Source organism: Elephantulus edwardii, unplaced genomic scaffold (genome assembly GCF_000299155.1).
Source record: "Elephantulus edwardii isolate Elephantulus edwardi_28Jun2011 unplaced genomic scaffold, EleEdw1.0 scaffold00059, whole genome shotgun sequence".
Classification (NCBI taxonomy): Eukaryota; Metazoa; Chordata; class Mammalia; order Macroscelidea; family Macroscelididae; genus Elephantulus; species Elephantulus edwardii.
In genome coordinates, this window is record NW_006399809.1 from 6,290,985 (window position 1) to 6,308,389 (window position 17,405).

The 17,405-nt window shown below is 38.8% G+C and overlaps 1 protein-coding gene across 1 annotated transcript in view; it reads left to right on the forward strand.

Annotated features, from left to right (window-relative positions):
- The window catches only part of VPS41 (vacuolar protein sorting 41 homolog (S. cerevisiae)), a 286,074-nt gene that overhangs the window by 245,674 nt on the left and 22,995 nt on the right, over window positions 1–17,405 (forward strand). The window contains exons 20-25 of the mRNA XM_006887620.1: window positions 1,127–1,168; window positions 1,318–1,368; window positions 4,120–4,257; window positions 11,881–11,935; window positions 15,168–15,308; window positions 17,021–17,157. Coding sequence (XP_006887682.1) covers window positions 1,127–1,168; window positions 1,318–1,368; window positions 4,120–4,257; window positions 11,881–11,935; window positions 15,168–15,308; window positions 17,021–17,157 — 564 coding nt within the window. The remainder of the gene's footprint in view (window positions 1–1,126; window positions 1,169–1,317; window positions 1,369–4,119; window positions 4,258–11,880; window positions 11,936–15,167; window positions 15,309–17,020; window positions 17,158–17,405) is intronic.

A 17,405-nucleotide genomic window follows, 5' to 3' on the forward strand; every position in this document is an offset into this window, starting at 1 on the left:
AATGGACTGGGGAGGAGGGTGGAGAAAGCGGTGCAACAATGAATGAATGAAAACCCAAAATCTCTGTAAATGTTCATTAAAACTAATAAAATTTAATAAAAAAAATAAAAGTATTTGTCATGAATAAATCATTTAATTTGCAAATTTTTTTTAAAAGTATGAGATGATTGTAGAAAAATTAATTCTATCACTGCTGTATCTGTCTGATGTGTGAGGAACCTAGTTCTGCATATGTAACTACAGATAAGATAAATGAGCAAAATTAATTTGTGTTCAGGGTTATAAACTTATAAACAATGGGTAAGGAATCAGAGTTTTCCACTTAGATGATAAAAATAATCCATTTTGATATATAGAGTGCTCATTATAGTCAAGGATGATAAAGCGTCATCTCAAATACTTTGGGCATCTTGTCAGGAGGTTTTAGTCCTTGGAAGGGGACATCATGCTGGGAAAAGTAGAGGATCGAAGAAAGCGAGGAAGATCCCCCAAAAGATGGAGTGACACAGAGTAGGGAGGAAAATATGCAACAGTGAATGAATGGAAATCCAAGTTCTCTGTAAGCTTTCATCAAAATCTCAATGGAAAAAAAAAAGAGTAAATATTAAAAAAAAAAAAAAAACCCAACACAACAAAATGCCTGCCAAACCCTTCTGGTAACTCTTATAGGGGAAAGACTGTTAACATCTAACATGATCAGCTCCTTACGAATAGCACATTGTGACGCAGTTGAGGTTCAGGTGAACAACATAAAAGTTCATTCTGGTGGTACTGGAGTGAGGCACGGTTTCTAACTACCAAGATTCTCAAGAGAACTTTTGAAGATACCTGAGACATCCAAGGGCCAGGCATGTTTGTATTCTGGATGTACTTTTGTACTTAGTAAGTTATTGCAAGCACCAGTTTAGTATTGTGCAAAACAATAGGCCTCAAAAGGAGATAGCTTTTGAACATTTATATTTGCAAGCTTAATCTCATTAAAGTGTCATTTTAAAGTTAAGGGCCTACTTAAATATAGAAAACAAACCCTCTCTGCCTTTAATTGTCAAGATGTATGTACTACATGTATTTAACATTCTCTTCTTGGATGACAAGTGGAATGATTGTGGCCCTTCTTCTGTTTCAGAAAGCTGTTGACATGCTTTTGGACAATGAAGATAAAATTTCAGTAAGTATGTAAGTCTTTATGGGTGTTTCCTGAGTGTATAGGACCACTACACCATAAAGAGACAAAAAAAGAAAGAGACTCATCACATAAATTTACAGGTCGATACAACTATACTTGCAATATTCTGTTTTTATTTTTCCCTCCAACAGATTAAAAAGGTTGTGGAAGAATTAGAAGACAGGCCGGAGCTTCAGCATGTGGTGAGCATTACAGTCATCTTCAGCCTTTTCGGTTGAATGTTGACATTAACCGCCGCCTAGTACTGTAGTGAGGATGTTGGAATGGCCTCCTTAAGAAAATTAGTATTCAGATTAACATCTCCCCACAAACATTATTCTGTAATTGTTAAAAAAAGGCATTTTCAGTTCAAATCCACCAGATGCTCTGCTGGAGAAGGAGAGCCAGTCTCCTCTTGTGCCCGATAGATCCAATTTGATGGTACACAACAAGGAGGGGAAAAAAATTAAAAAGGGCATTTTGCTGTGCAGCTGAGACAAGGAATCAATCACAAATCAGGCACTTAAATTTCAGCTCACAGTTTCTTTGCAGCAAAAGCAAAAAGGTCATCTTACTCATTATCATCTTTACATACAGCACCCAAAAGTAAGCACATTTCTTCTGTCGTTACCACAACATGTTGTTTTTGTGAAATTGTGGCGAAAGGAAAGAGCAGTATGTGCACTACTGATCCCAAGTTCTCACACAAGAATGTACTACACAACAGGTCTCTGTATGGGATGATCACATGGTTAGAGCCAAGCCTTGTACTTTTGTCCCCTCACTTTGGCGCTAACTAATCACCTTTCCTGTGAGAACTTGGTTGTTGTGTGTCTTGAAGCCCATCATTCTAGAAGTTTCTGGAGTAGGGCAGTGATTTTCTTTTCTTCTCTACATCATTGTTATTATCATGGTCGTAAGAAAAGAGTAGGTATTTTCTTTAGCCTTTAAAAAAAATGCAAGGAAGGCTGTCAGAGAAAGTAAGAATCATCCCACTACGACTGGGCATTGAATACAATTAGTACCTTTTGGTGGACTTTTTTAGCATCCTAGAGGAGACTCAGCAAATAAAGGATCTTCTTCGAGGCTCAGTTTTATACCCAAAGCTTTTGAAGACTCCTGGATAGACCTGTGGGGTACTCTTTTCACTCAGGGGTCGTGCGGCTGCTGCTGTTGTATTGCTAATAATCAGCAATCTCACGATTGCCTGCGTTCCCAGGCTGAGCTCTGCAGTGCTGACCATCTTGGGAATTTGTTTATGAAGCAGTGATTTCTGACCTACTTAAGCCATGAGACAGAATTATGAGCATCGGGTATCTGTGTGGCAGTGAGATTAGTGCTGTGGTGCGGCGGGGGCAGGGCCACACTGCAGTGGCCCATCTCACCCATCAAGCAATGTAGTATTTCTATAAATTTGACCTGACAGAGATGATCGAGCTTTCTTATCCTGTCTGTACATCTGAGAGACAGCACTATCACAGCCCATGGTGGACACAGAGTCAGGGCTCCAAAAGGGCTTTCCGCTGACCGTCACGGCTGTGCCTGAGCCTCTCTCCACAGATGACTTCCGTCTGATTGCTTAGAACTCCTGTTACCTTAGGAAGATGTGGATATTTAACCCAAGGAGCAGTTAATGTGCAGGTGCCGTGATTAGGCAAATTTAGTGAATATATGCAACAAATGCCAAAATCGGCAAGTTTGTGTATAATCACAGCTTTTCGGGTATGGTTAGGAACCAGGGTACTTGGAAACAACCACTGGGGATGTGATTAAGCTCTTCCTGCCTCCAGTGGCTTATGGGGGTTTCCTTGTCATGTAACATTTACTAAGCACTAAACATTGATTCTGAGCTTTTGTGTAATGGATTGATGGACTTAATCTTGCTGTGAGTAGAAAGTGAATTACTTCCTTTGTGGTCCATTAACTTTTTCAGAGGAGAATAAGGAATGCATTTTGAAAATAGATTCAGAACACCTGTAGTTCACTCAGTTTTTACTCATTTCTTCCTGCTGATAGGCCAACATTGTTGCTTTCTTTACTTACTGTTCCTTGTCAGCTTTATTTTTTTAGTATATTGTTATATTCCATCAAGTCAGACTCGACTCATTGCTGACCCTCAGCGGGTTTTCAGAGGCAGTAAATCGCATGGGAGGAGATTGCTAATCTTTCTTCTACAGAGCAGTTGTTGGACTCCAACCTCCTGCCTTTGGGTTGATAATGCAGCTCCTTAGCACTAAGCCACAGAGCAGCAGAGAGAGAGAGAGAGAGAGAGAGAGAGAGCGCGCGCGGGGATATGTGGTTGCTCCTTTTTATTTATATATTTTTTTTCTCTTGGGATTTTAATGAAAGTTTACAGAAAACTTAGATTTCTATTCATTTGTTGTTGCACATTTTTCTCCTTACTCCCAGAGCATCATTTTAGTGCAAGGGAGATACCAAAAAAACTTAACAAAGAAAAGATGCAGATTGTAAATTAGTACAGTGCTTGCTCTTTGAGTTCTTAAGAATAGGTTCTTAACATGTGATTGACCTCTTTTCATGCCAAAAAAGTAAAGGAAGGTGAAACAGAAACAATAGTGATTATTAACATACAATGCTTAGTGTATGCCAGGTATAGTTCTGAATGATTTATAAACTGTAGCTCATGAAATCCCAGCAAGCCTCCAAAGAGGTCTTTGCAGATAAGAAAGGTTAGTAGGTTACCCAGCATCACAGGGTTAGTAAGTGGCAGAGCCAGGTTACTGGCTACTGCTCTAGAATGAATGTCAGAATCTCCCTCCCACCTACCTACCATGCATTCTCCCTTGTACATCTTCTATACATTGAGATGAGTGTTTATTAAATGGCTTCTTCCTTGACCACTCATGTAAACTGTTTAGAACAGAAAGTAATGATAGTACCCAGGTATAACTTTCTCATTTTAATTTCCATGACTTATCCTTTGTTCCTTTTAGTATTTGCATAAGCTTTTCAAGAGAGACCATCATAAGGGGCAGCGCTACCATGAAAAACAAATCAGCCTTTATGCAGAGTATGATCGGCCCAACTTGCTTCCATTTCTTCGAGATAGTACCCATTGCCCCCTGGAAAAGGTAAGTCACGGACTCCCCCACTTTGTCACTTTCTGTTACAGAGTTGTCATTGTTGGAACCCTGGTTATTGCTGTAGTCCTCCAATCTCTGCTCATTTACCTCCATTCGGAGAAGGGCTATTCTCCAAGCACTTAGGTGTCCCTGGGGCCTCTTGATGAAAATGGAGGTTCTGTTCAATTTGTTCTGAGTCAGTAGCTTAATCATTTCTGTGACAGTGTTAATTAGAATAATGGTTTAATCCAGGTTCTTAAACTTATAATCAACCATCAGGTAAAAAAATTGCGGGATGTCAGAGTCAGGCACTAGGCTAAGAGTGTAACTACTGAACCAGGGCCCAAGGCCCATTGGCTCTGCCAAGGTCAGTAATTTCAGTCCTATTCTTTGCCTGACTTAAAAAATCATAAGGTTTCTTTTACCTTTTTCTATCCAACTGCTTTCCACGGTAATTTTCTGCTTATTAGTCTCTTTCCCACTGTTCAGTAAATACATCAAGAGCAGGGAGCTTGTCCTACTCATTTGGTAAACACAGCACACATTAAACACTGATGATACATTTGTGCGTAGTGAGCTCCTGAATGAATAAATGAATGAATTCAAGATCCTAAGTCTGGCTAAATATGACTGAGTCAGCTTTATAAGACAGTGTTTCAAAGTAAACCCTAGTACAAGCTGTGTACCTGGGCAGTGTGCAGGCTGACAGTGTTGTTTACATAGTTCTTTATACCACTTAGAATGCTGTCTATCAATAAATGTCTTACTAAATTCAGACAGCCAACTAACAAATACTTTCAGTCCGTTTTGCATATCAAACAAGAAAGCACGTCTGACCCAGAATGATATGTACAAAGACATTGATTAATCACGAGCATTTGATGTACAATATACACTCATAGCTTTTTTAGTAGCTTCATCAGCTCATGATGATTAAGTTTAAATTGTTAGATTTACTATGAACCAGTTTTAGCTCAGTGAATTTTTAGCTTACAGTTTATTATTTGACTAATGTTAACTGGATTCAGAAAATGCCATGTATGCAAAGAAAATCATTTTTAAAACTAGAGTACATAAAGTGACATCAGGATTGGAGGACAACTCAATAATAACTTGCATTATGCAGATGACACACCTTACTTGCTGAATTTAAAGAGGACTTGCAACATTTGTTACAGAAGATGAAAGACTTCAATATCTGTTACATCTTAATGTCAAGAAGACAAAATCCTCACTTCTGAACTCATAGCCAATTATTCGTTCCATATTTTTTACGATAGATGAAAAAAATTTTGAAGTTGTCAGTGTTGTCATTTTACTTGGCTCTATAATCAACCCATACAGTACTAATAATTGGAAATCAGAAGACATGTTGCTATGGCAAAATCTGCTGTTCAGGATCTTTGTAAGGTTCTAAAAAGAGCAGTGATGTTAGTTGAAAGATTAAAGTGCACTTGATCCAAGCTATGATATTTTCATTTATTCTGTATGCATTTGAAAGTTAGATAGTGAATAAGGATCAATGATGATAACTGAACTGTGGTGTTAGAGTACTGATTATTTCATGGACTGCCAACAGAACAGACAAGTCTGTCTTGGCAGGAGTGCAACCAGGATGCTTCTTAGAGTCAAGGATGGTGAAACTTCCTTTCACATCTGTTGGGCATGTTGTCAGGAGGGACCAGTGCTTAAGAAAAAGACATCACACTGGGGAAGGTAGAGAGTGAGAAAAAGAGATGAAGACCCTGAACAAGAGGGTATCAGGATGCTTGTATTGTCTTTTTATAAACAATTTGTTGTTTCTGAGGAGCAGAGAAAACTATTAAAAAAATTCAATCTAGTTCTCTAAGTAAGTTCTAAGTATGAGAAGAACTATGTGCTGCATATACCAGTTACCCTATAAGCTACTGAGTCCATTCTGACTCCACAGGGTTTTCAAGGTTGTAATTTCTGGAAGCAGATCACCGCGCCTTTATTTTTTTTTTCTTCATTAATTTTTCTTTTTTTTTTAATTAATTTTAATGAACATTTACAGAGATTTTGGATTTCCATTCATTCATTGTTCCACTTTTCTCCTTGCCCACCCCTCCACCCCAGTTCTCTCCACTCTTTGAAAAGTAAAAGAAAATTTCTTTCATTGGTATACAGTCTTCCCCGCCCCGCCCCCCCAGTACACTCCACTGTGCAACCTTCATTCGGGACTCATGTCATAACCATAATACCCAATCATATATCGCTTTTAAACTGTTCTCTCCCTCATCTGCTTCAATGCAGTATACATACACCTTTATTTTTAAGGTGGCTCTGTGTTGTAGGCCAGGGACAAAGGAGAGACAGAAAACGCAAAGGCAGAGAGTGGACAGCTCCAAGCCTGTAGCCCAGAGCCCAGTTCCCTTCTAACCTTTATTGAGAATTGCCAGGAGGTAAATCACAGAGAATATTCTTTAATAATGAAGCTAGGTTTTTTGTGGCTGACAACCTTATACTTATCTCAGGATTTACAGTTTTGCAAACACACTCCTAGAATTGCGGAGGCATCATGAGGCATGCCTTGACGCCTTGTTCCTGCTACCTATCTCAGAAGGAATTCCAGCTTGTATTTGCATTTCCTTAAATTCCTGGCTTACATTTAGTTTAACATTTTAGTTTCCCACAGCTCTGCATGGTTAGCCCAAGTATTTTTACCTGCTGTGCCACCCAGGGCTCCTGTGACACAGGTAAGATGGCAGTTTTCTCAGAGTTCTCCTTCTGGGTCAGGCACATTGTGCCTTCTGCTGAGCAGTACTAGCTCTGAAAACACTGGACTAGCCTAGAGTGAAAGTGTGAAGAATGAACATACTGGAATCAAGACTTCATCTGGTGTTTCATGAATGAGAAAATAAGGCACAGGATGACTATTATTGCTCATGCAGGGAAACTGATGGGAGACAGTCTTGTTCCTTTGGTAGGAAATTATATTTCTTCAAAAAGTTGGGATACAAATTAGAAAGCATTGTTCACAGAATGAGAGCTCTGGTGGCATAATCTGTAAGGAGTTCCGCTGCTAACCTGAAGCGGGCACCTTTTTTGGAGTTTAGAACCACCAGTGGCTCTGCAAGAGAAAGATGTGCAGTCTCCTCTCACGCAGTGTACAGCTTCCAGAAAACTTCTGAGAGGTGAGCTATGGGTCAGTGCCAGCCTAACAACAATGAGTTTTTAACTCAAAGAGCATTATTCTGCTAGATTATATTTATTCTTCATCTGTTGACAAAGTTACGTTCCAGAGATCAAGTTATTATGCAGAATTTATCATGCAAAAATAAAGAGTGACCGTTTCAGAACAGACAATAAGGACAATTACATTATTCCAGCAGAATATAGAAAGTATCAAATTTCATTAATATCACATGCAAAATACTACTGAAGATCATTCAAAAAGGGCTAGAACCATGCATAAATAGAGAAATGCCAGAAGTTCAAGCAGGATTTAGAAGAGGCCATGGCATCAGAGATAATGTTGCTGATGTCAGATGTGTCGTGGCTCAAAGAAAATAAAGCTTTATTGACTATGCAAAACCATTTGACTGTGTGAATAGTAACAAAGTATGGCTAACATTGAGAATAATGGGAATCCCAGAGTACTTAATTATGCTTTGTACCAGCAGTCAGGAAATAAAGAGATATATTCCACTAGGAAAGTCTACAATCAAATTCTTGAGGAACAGTGATGTCAATGTGAGGACTTTGCCTCCAGAAACTCTATGAACTTGGTGAAATGAAAGTTATACAAGTGTTCAGTTCTTTCGTTCATAGGGTCTATGAGTCGTCAACGACACGACTGCACTTAACAACAATAACAACCAAAATATAGAGCTTTGTTGGCCTAGTGGATAGAAAGTTATGCTACCAAGCCAAAGGTGGGTGATTTTAATCTGTGGCCCCCAGGCCTTGTTTTAATTGTTTTTGGGCAAACATTCTTCTGAGTGATATAGCACTGGTCTGTCCACTTACTGTACAGAGGTAACTCATGGTTGCTGTGATACTAAACACTGTGACACTGGTGTGTCCAATGCAATAATGGTTACCCATGGTGGACAGTGGTTGATGGAGTTTCCAAATTAAAACACACTTGGAAGCAGGAGTGGCATCCACTTCCGAAATAGCTTGACTTCGGCAACTCTGTGAACTTAGAGAAACGATGAAACTTACACAAGTGTTCAGGTCTTTCATTCAAAGAGTCACTATGAGTCATCTACAAATCGATGGCACTTAACAACAACAACAAGGTGTGCCTGATTCAGACCAGAATCTTTCTGATCACTTGCTATGAATCTGAGAGCTGGATAGTCAATAAAGATGACAGAAGTGATATGGTTGAGTTGTGTTTTGGAGAAGAGCATTGACTATCCCATGGACTGTTGAAAAAACAAACAAGTCTGCTGCTGTAGCTATAGAAGTACAGCAGCCATGGCTGCGCACTGCCCCATGGCCGTGGACCTCAACAAGAGCCACATAGTAACCAAGATTGTCAGCAAACCGAGGCACAGCTGCCACCACTGGCACCTCACCAAGCACACCACGTTCGTGCAGGACATGATTCAGGAGGTGTGTGGCTTCATGTACTATGAGCATCGTGCTATGAAGCTATTCAAAGTCTCCACGGAAAAGCAGGCCCTCAAGTTCATCATGAAGAGATTGGGGACACACATCCATGACAAAAAGAAACCAGAAGAACTCAGCAATGTCCTGGCCATTGAGGAAGGTGGCTGCCAAGAAGGACTGAATGTGCCCCACCGTCCTCCAAAGCCCTCATCCCCTCTAACATAATAAAATGTAATAAGAAAAAGAAAAAAATAAATAAATATGTCTTGGAGAAGGTGCAGCCAGAGCTCCTTGTAGGTAAAGATGCTGAAGCTTCCTCTCACATACTTTGGACATGTTGCTAAAAGGGCTAGGCTAGTTCTTGGGGAGAAACATCATACTTGGGAAGGTAGAGGAATGGCAAAAGAGAAGAAGACTATTGTCCAGGTAGGTTGACATGGTGACTGTGGCATTGGGTTTGAAACTGTTACAGATTGAGAGGTTGGCACAGGCTAGAACAGTATTCAGTTTGATTGTTCACCAGGTCCCTGTTAGTCTACAACTCGACTAACAGCAACAACATCACTTACTAGCATTGTAATTCAGAGTAGATCTTCAAATGTTCCTTTTGACAATAAATTCATTGCCATTCCTCACAGTTTATCCAGTTAATAACATGATAAACAGAAAAGATTGAAATTATCAGAAATTTTACTCTAGTTGGATCCACATTTGATGTCTGTGGAAGTACCAGTCAAGAAATCAAACATTGTATTGTACTAATCTCATGCTAAAGGTCTTTTTTAAAATTAGTGACATCCACTTCTTAAACAACATGCGTCTGGAAACCCTAAGAATTTTGAGCAGTGACGACAGAGAAGAACTTCAGGTCTTCTGTTCATAGGGTCGCTATGAGGCATGCTCAACTCAATCTCAGTCAACAAGTAAAGTAACATCTATATCTCTTTCCTTTTTCTTTTCTCTCTTTGATATTTTAGTAGCTTACTTGGGATAAAATTAACTTAAAAGAAAATTCATTCATATTAAAGTGTGTAATCCAGTGCACTTGATTATATTTACAGAGTGTGTAATGATTAACCATAATCTAAATAAACTTTTTTTTCATCATGTCTAAGAGACATGTTGAACCCATTTGTAGTAGAAGACTTCCTTAAAGTGTTAAAGAATTGTCACTTTAAAAACTAAAATGTACCATATCCAAACTGTGGTGTTTCCAGTCACCACATATACATGGAATAGCTGGACATGGAATAGCTGCAAAGTGAATAAGGAAGAAAAAGAATTGACACCTTTGAATTGTAATGTTGCTGAAGCATATTGACTACACCATGGGCTACCAAAGGAACAAAGAAATCTGTCTTAGAGGAAGTGTATTCAGAGTGTCTCAGAGGCAAGGATGGTAAAGACTTTGTCTTGATATACTTTTAAAATATTTTCAGGAGAGATCAAAACTTAGTTTCTTAGGTATTCTTTGTATACTACTCTTTGATCTTGAAGATACCACCATTACCATTATGAAAAGAGGCTTAGTTGGGTAAATATCTTCATGTTTTAGTGTCTCTCAGATACTACCTTCTCCACAGAGAAGACCTACTCCTTCTCTGGTCTCTGCACAGTTACAGACCTTTCCTTTCTGTCTTAATTTGCCTATGCAATTGCATTACACTCTTCTGTATTACACTTAGTCTGTGAACAACATAGTCCTGCCAAACATTTGGAGACAAAGTCCCTTTCTCTCTATAATTCCAGCACCAAGCATAAATCCAGGCACTCAGCCTCAATTTGTTGGAATAGTCTCAATCTCCTATGTTTTGGTTTTTTAATGTTGTTGTTGTTGTTGTTGTTGTTACGTGTCATCGAGTCGTCTGAGACTCATAGCAACAACATGTATAAAAGCCCTAAACCCTGCTCTATCCTGTCCTAATCTTATTGTCTCTGACACACCTAGCCCCATTACCCCAGTCACTGAATCAGTTCATCTCATTGAGGGTCTTCCTCTCCTGCATTCCTCCACCCAACCAAACGTGACGTCCCTATCGAAGGACTGGTCCCTTCTTGCAACATATCCAAAGTATGTCAGACGAAGCTTCAGAATCCTTGCCTCCACGGAGCAGCCTGGTTTAACCCTCTCCATGACGAACCTATTTGTTATCAAGAATATCATCCAGGAAGAATGCAAAAGGTCATTACATAGACAAAAGAGGAAGAAAAGACCAACATGGATGTCAGAAGAGACTGTGAATATTGCACTAGAGCACTAAGAAGCCAAAACAAAGGGAAGAAATCAAGATATTAAGGAGCTGAACAGATTTTAAATGGTTTTTTAATATCTTATGATTTAACCTCTCACATGTCTTTGGTTAAAGGACTAAATTGAAAAGCAGAGAGTTCACAAAAGTTTCAAGCTTTTTATTTCATTAGTTATGTAGCTTCCATCCCAGGAGGGCTGCTGAGTAGTGTTGGTTTTTGTTTTCATTCTGGACAGTCATACAGACAAGTGTAAATACCTGAAATAGCCCTAGTAAATTTATTTATTTATGCAGCGAATATTTATTGAATATTTGCCATGCTCATTGCTGGTAAAATGTGAAGCTGAACAAAGCAACCCTCTTCTCTCTTTTCATGGAACTTTTGTTCATCCAGTGGGTATGAGCAGCCTAAACCAGTGCCTTTGTTGCAGAATAGTGAGTGTACTGTGAAGATAACTACAACAGCATGAAGAGAGAAAATGTGCTGGAAAAGTTCATTCCCAGGATCTTTCTGCCTTTGCTTATGGGATGTTCTGAGTTGGTACAAATATGAGTCAATGGCTGTCTTTGGTTGATATATAACTGATTTGCATGGAGTTTGGTACCTCTTCCAAGAAACTAATGGGTAGAGCCACCAGCAAGGCCTAAGGAGCCGTGTTTGTTGTTTGCTTGCAATATTTTGTTCTGTTTTAATTCTAAGAAAAGCAGTGGAGAGATTTTTCTGGACTTGTAAGTTTAAGTAATCCTGCTAATATTCCTGTTTGATAATTCTTGGTAACATTTTTATTCTGCTTATTTGAAGGCTCTTGAAATCTGTCAACAGAGGAACTTTGTGGAAGAGACAGTTTATCTTCTAAGTGAGTAATTTTTCATTTTTGTCCTCATACATACAGAAATACAGGGTGGCAGTGTGATACAAATTGTGTAAGAATGGGCATAATTTTAGATGAAAGTAGCATAGAAATTGGACTCTTATTTTGCACAAGAATTTAATAGTTCAGAAAAGGGGATGTCACAGCCAGTTGGAGACCAAAGAATTATTTAAGAAACATCATTAAGTAAACATATTAGCAGTTGTTTGGGTATTTTTAAATTTTTTAATTGTAATTTTAATGAAATTTTCTAGAGAACTTGGACTTTGATTCATTCATTGTTGCACATTTTCCTCCCTTTCCCCCCTCCCTCCCCAGCTCACTTTTCTCTTTGGAAAAAAAATTCTTTCATTGTTAGACAGTCGTCCCCCATCCCCAGGTCCACTTTACCATGCAGCTCCCATTCTACACTCATGTCATGCCAATAATACCTAATCATATATTCCTTCCAAACAACATATTATTGTTGTTGTTGTTGTTGCCATTGAGTAGTAGACAACTCATAGTGACCATATGAATGAAAGACCTGAACACTTGTATGACTTCATTGTTTCTCAAAGTTCATGTAGTTTCCGGAGGCAAACTATATCAGAAGTAGATGCCACTCCTGCTTCCAACCTTGTTTTAATCGGGGAGCTCCACCAAACACTGTCCACCATGGATAACCATTACTGCATTTGAGACATCAGTGTCACAGTGTTTAGCATCACAGCAACCACGAGTGACCTCATACAGCATATTTGCAGTTATTAATAAACAAAAAACCTTTGTCACTTAACACTTCACACCCTTAGAAAGTTGTAGATGGGTTGAAATGTTTAGTGTTAATTTAAAAAAAAATATGTACCTAGAATTAACTGAGGAAAATGAACTTCAGTATTGGCACTTTAGAGAGAGAAAGAGAGTTAGCATTTTTTTTAAATTTTTATTTATTTATTTATTTATTTTTTACAGAGGTTTTGGATTTCTATTCATTCATTGCCGCAATTTTCTCCCTGCCCACCCCTCCCCACCAGCTCGCTTCCCCCTCCGAAGAGAGAAAAAAGAAAAAGAAAAAAAATTCCTTCATTAGTATACAATTCCCACATCCCTTCCCCCCACCGCCCACCCCAAGTACACTTCTCTATGCAACCTTAATTCTGGATTCCTGTGCTAACCATAATTAGAAGTGATATATGATTGAGAGTTAGCATATTTTACATGCAAACTGTGAGTGGTTCTGTCCACTGCCTCCCACTTCCACAGGTTGACTGGTTGGATCATGCGTGTCCAGAGACAGAACTTAATATATATTTACTTTCTGCCTAAATAACCCACTTGCACAAAAAACAATGTAGATCTTCCTGGGGAACATAAGAAAGCTATATGCAGATGTTTCTGTCTCCCCTTGCCCAATACTTGGAATTCACTATGAGGATTTCACCCACATCGCTTCCCTGCCCTAACTCCTGTGGGGTTTCCACTTAACACCCACCTCTTACCCAACACTCAGCTTTAAGTGGCTCCTCTGTCATGAAAAACAATGCAAATCTTCTACCCCCATTTGTGGATATGCAGATCCACAGATGCTCTTCAACAAGCTCAGGAAACCCAGGACTTGCCAGACTTGCCTTCCTTGGTATAAAATGCTTTGTTTTTGATGTGCCATTGAGTCAACTATGACTTTTAGTGACCCTGTGAACAATAGCTCTGAACTCCATCCTATCCTGAACCAATCTCACCATCTTCAACACACCTGCCCCATTCCCCAAGTCACTGTGTCAATCTGTCTCATCCAGGGTCTTTCTCTCCTGTGCTGACTGAACACCCCTTCCAAGCATGATGTCCTACTCCAAGGACTGGTCTCTCTTGGCAACATGCCCATAGTATGTGAGACAGGATTTCAAAATCCTTGCCTCCAAAGATCAAACTGGTTTCCCTTCTTCAGGACAGACTTGTTTGTTCTCTTGACAGTCTGTGGTATAGTAAATACTCTTCTCTCACACCACAATTCTTCTGCCATTCTTAGTAATTGTCCAGCACTCTAATGCATAGCAAATAATTGCGAAGACTATGGCCTAGATCGTGTGCACCTTAGTTTCTATACTGGCAGTGTTACACTGAGGGACTGTTTTGTTACTTGAGTATAATCTTAAAGTTATTGTACTTCCCCTGAACTTGGGAGGGAAAGAAATGAAGTAGCCTCTGATGAATAAGCTTGCAGTGGACACAGAGTACAGCAGAGCAGCTTTGTGCAAGGCCACGTGATGGAACAGAATGTCTCCAAGCCCTATGAGTCTCTTCACCAATTAACAAAGAGATGAGAGCAACCCAGTTGCCCATCAACAAACAAATGGCTAGAGAAACTGTGATACAGTCACACTATGGCGTATTACATGGCACTGAACAACTTATGCATGGATGGGTGAAGCATTGATGGCTCTGGAGGACATTATGCTGAATGAAATAAGTTTTCCACAAAAGAACAAATATTATAAGACTACTGTTATACAAATAGGACAGTTATGGGGCCAGGAGAGCTAGTGAAAGATTCATACGCAGATGAAAACAATTGTGGAGGGGTGGCAGGAATGAAGGCGGGAAGCAGAGATTAGCAGATAGATGGTTTAGGGGGAAGCGGAACGGAGGATACAGAGGGAATTTGATGTTTTAATAAATGGCAATGATCAGTCATAAAATTTGAAAAAAGAAATGTGAATCTGTTACATGGTACTTGGAATCTGACACAAGAGGGTCTAATTCTAACACTACCATTTAGCAGCAATGTAAACTTTTTCTGACATAAGAATGTGAATAGTAAATTCTTACTAGGCTTATCCTGGTAGTCTAGTGTTAAGAAGTAGCAATCCCAAAGACCTATGATTCAAATCCACCAGCTGCTCTGCTGGAGAAGGATGGGCCGTCTCCTCCCCTGTGATTAACTTCTTCTAAAAACCCATTGGAGCTATGGGTTGGTTCCAACTCAAGGATACTCAACAACAACAACTAGGATTAAAGTGATAATATGTAATTCATTTAAGATATTTAATGAATACTCCACATCAAGTAAATTCACCACTATGTTACAAGCAGTTAATGTTAGTGTTGCAAAGAAAATGCACTTTTAAGTAGCTTTCAGACTGTGTAAACATATTTAAAGATAGGCCCTACTCTTTCATTTTAAAACAAATTAAAATGTCATAAATTAAGTTTTTTCTCACTGCTACATCCCATGTAGGCCGAATGGGTAATAGTCGGAGTGCCTTGAAGATGATCATGGAGGAGTTACATGATGTTGACAAAGCAATCGAGTTTGCCAAGGAGCAAGATGATGCAGAGCTCTGGGAAGACCTGATTCTTTATTCCATTGACAAGCCACGTAAGCAGAATAATCATGTACAGTTACAAATTTTCTCTAGTTAGATCTAGTTGTTGTTGTTGTTGTTGTTGTTGTTGTCATCGAGTCGATCACGACTCATAGCAACCCTATGAACGAAAGACCTGAAGACTTTCTATAACTATCGTCATTTATCAGAGTTCATAGAGTTTCCAGAGGCATGTTGTTTAGGAAGTGAATGCCACTCCTGCTTCCAAACCTGTCTGATACTGGGAGCTCCACCAAACACTGTCTGCCATGAATAACTGTTACAGCATTTGACACCCCAGTGGCACATCACAGCAGCCCCAAATTACCTCTGTACAGCATATTCACAGAAGAGTGCTGTACCGCTTAAAAGAATGTTCCTCCAAATATAATAACAACCATCTTTTAAATACAAAGGTCTTCTCCAAGATCTTGTTGACTCTAAACAGGAGGCTTAAAACAACTCCAAAACCCAACAATATAGTATGCTTTTGTTGTTACATGCCATTGAGTCGCCTGCAGCATACAGCGATTCTATGTACAGAAGCTCTGAACTTGTTCTTAGCCAGTCTCACCAATTCCCATACACCAACCCCCATTGCCTAGAGTAAAGAAAAAAAAAAATTAATTTAACACATGGAATTAAAATATAGTTCATCAACTATAATGATAAAAAGTCAGATGTATTACAGCAACTTCCAGTATTTCTCCTGCATCAAGAAGTTTGGGGCCCCCTTCCTTTGCATTACTTGAATGTGCTCATGTTAAATGCCTCCCTGTCAAGTCTATGTAACAACAAACTGTAACAACCAACTGCATAAATGGTTTCTGGGTTGAGTGGTTTTGTTTTGTACACAAAGGCAGTTCCTTTTAAAAGTTTATAGTGCTTGACAGTTGAATGTTGGTCATATTTGGATACTTGCTATTAGAGTATTCAGATGCTCTTTCCTGCACATAAGCTGTTGTGGGCATTAGTTTACATTTGTTCTTTGTTGAACTTCAGCTTGAAGGTGCTAACATTGTGCCTGCCATTTGTAATAAAAGCAGTAACTTTCAACAAGCTATAGGAGCTTTAAATTTCTGTCCCCCAATTTCTTAAGGAAGGATATTTCTCTCTATTAAGATTGCAAGTTCTTTTAATAATAATCTCACTAATATTGGTTTCAGAATTTGGTAGTTACATGAATCTGGGTATTTAGCTTCATAAGATTAAAAAGTGTATAGATCTTAAAAGAGACAACATAATTGTAATGGAAAACTTTAAAGTATGACCGAGGTATGAATCTGGGCTTGTTACCTGACAGCTGTGTAATCCTAGATAAATTAGCTTACCGCTCTTTATACTTCTCCTGTAGAATAAGGACAGATACCATTTCTACCTGCAGAATATTGAAGAGAAATGTATATCTGATCCATAAATATTAGTTCCCATAAACATTAGTTGTATTTCTTTGACATTGCCAGCTGTCTTCTGAACAACTGTGTTGTTCTCCATTATTAAAAAGTGATCTTGTTGATTCTTGTCTGGAAAAAAAATCACTATAATTTCTCATTCGTGTCATGTGGAAAGTAAAGGAAGATTAATTCTGGAGAATTTAAAAATTTAAATGGTTTTAACACTTAACTTAGGAAACATTCTGTTTTATGAGTTATTTTTGTCCTAAAATTATATATATTGCATTGCACCTATATTATTATATTCATTGTCCTATGTGGTGTTTCCATAGCATTTATTACCGGCTTATTAAACAATATTGGCACACATGTTGACCCAATTCTCCTGATTCACCGTATTAAGGAAGGAATGGAAATTCCTAACTTGAGAGATTCCTTGGTTAAAATTCTACAAGACTACAATTTGCAAGTAAGTATCCTTTCTTAGAGGAGGTCCTTTTTATGCAAAACATACACATAGACCAAGGTAATAGACCAACTCATGGTTATCCTATCTATTTCAAAAGAATTGTGTTCCATAGTATTTTTAGTATCTGTAATCTAAGATCAAGTACTCTGGGAATCCCATTCTTCTCAGAGTCAGCCATAGTTTGTTATGATCCACACAGTCAAATGCCTTTGCATAGTCAATGAAACACAGATAGACATTCCTCTGGT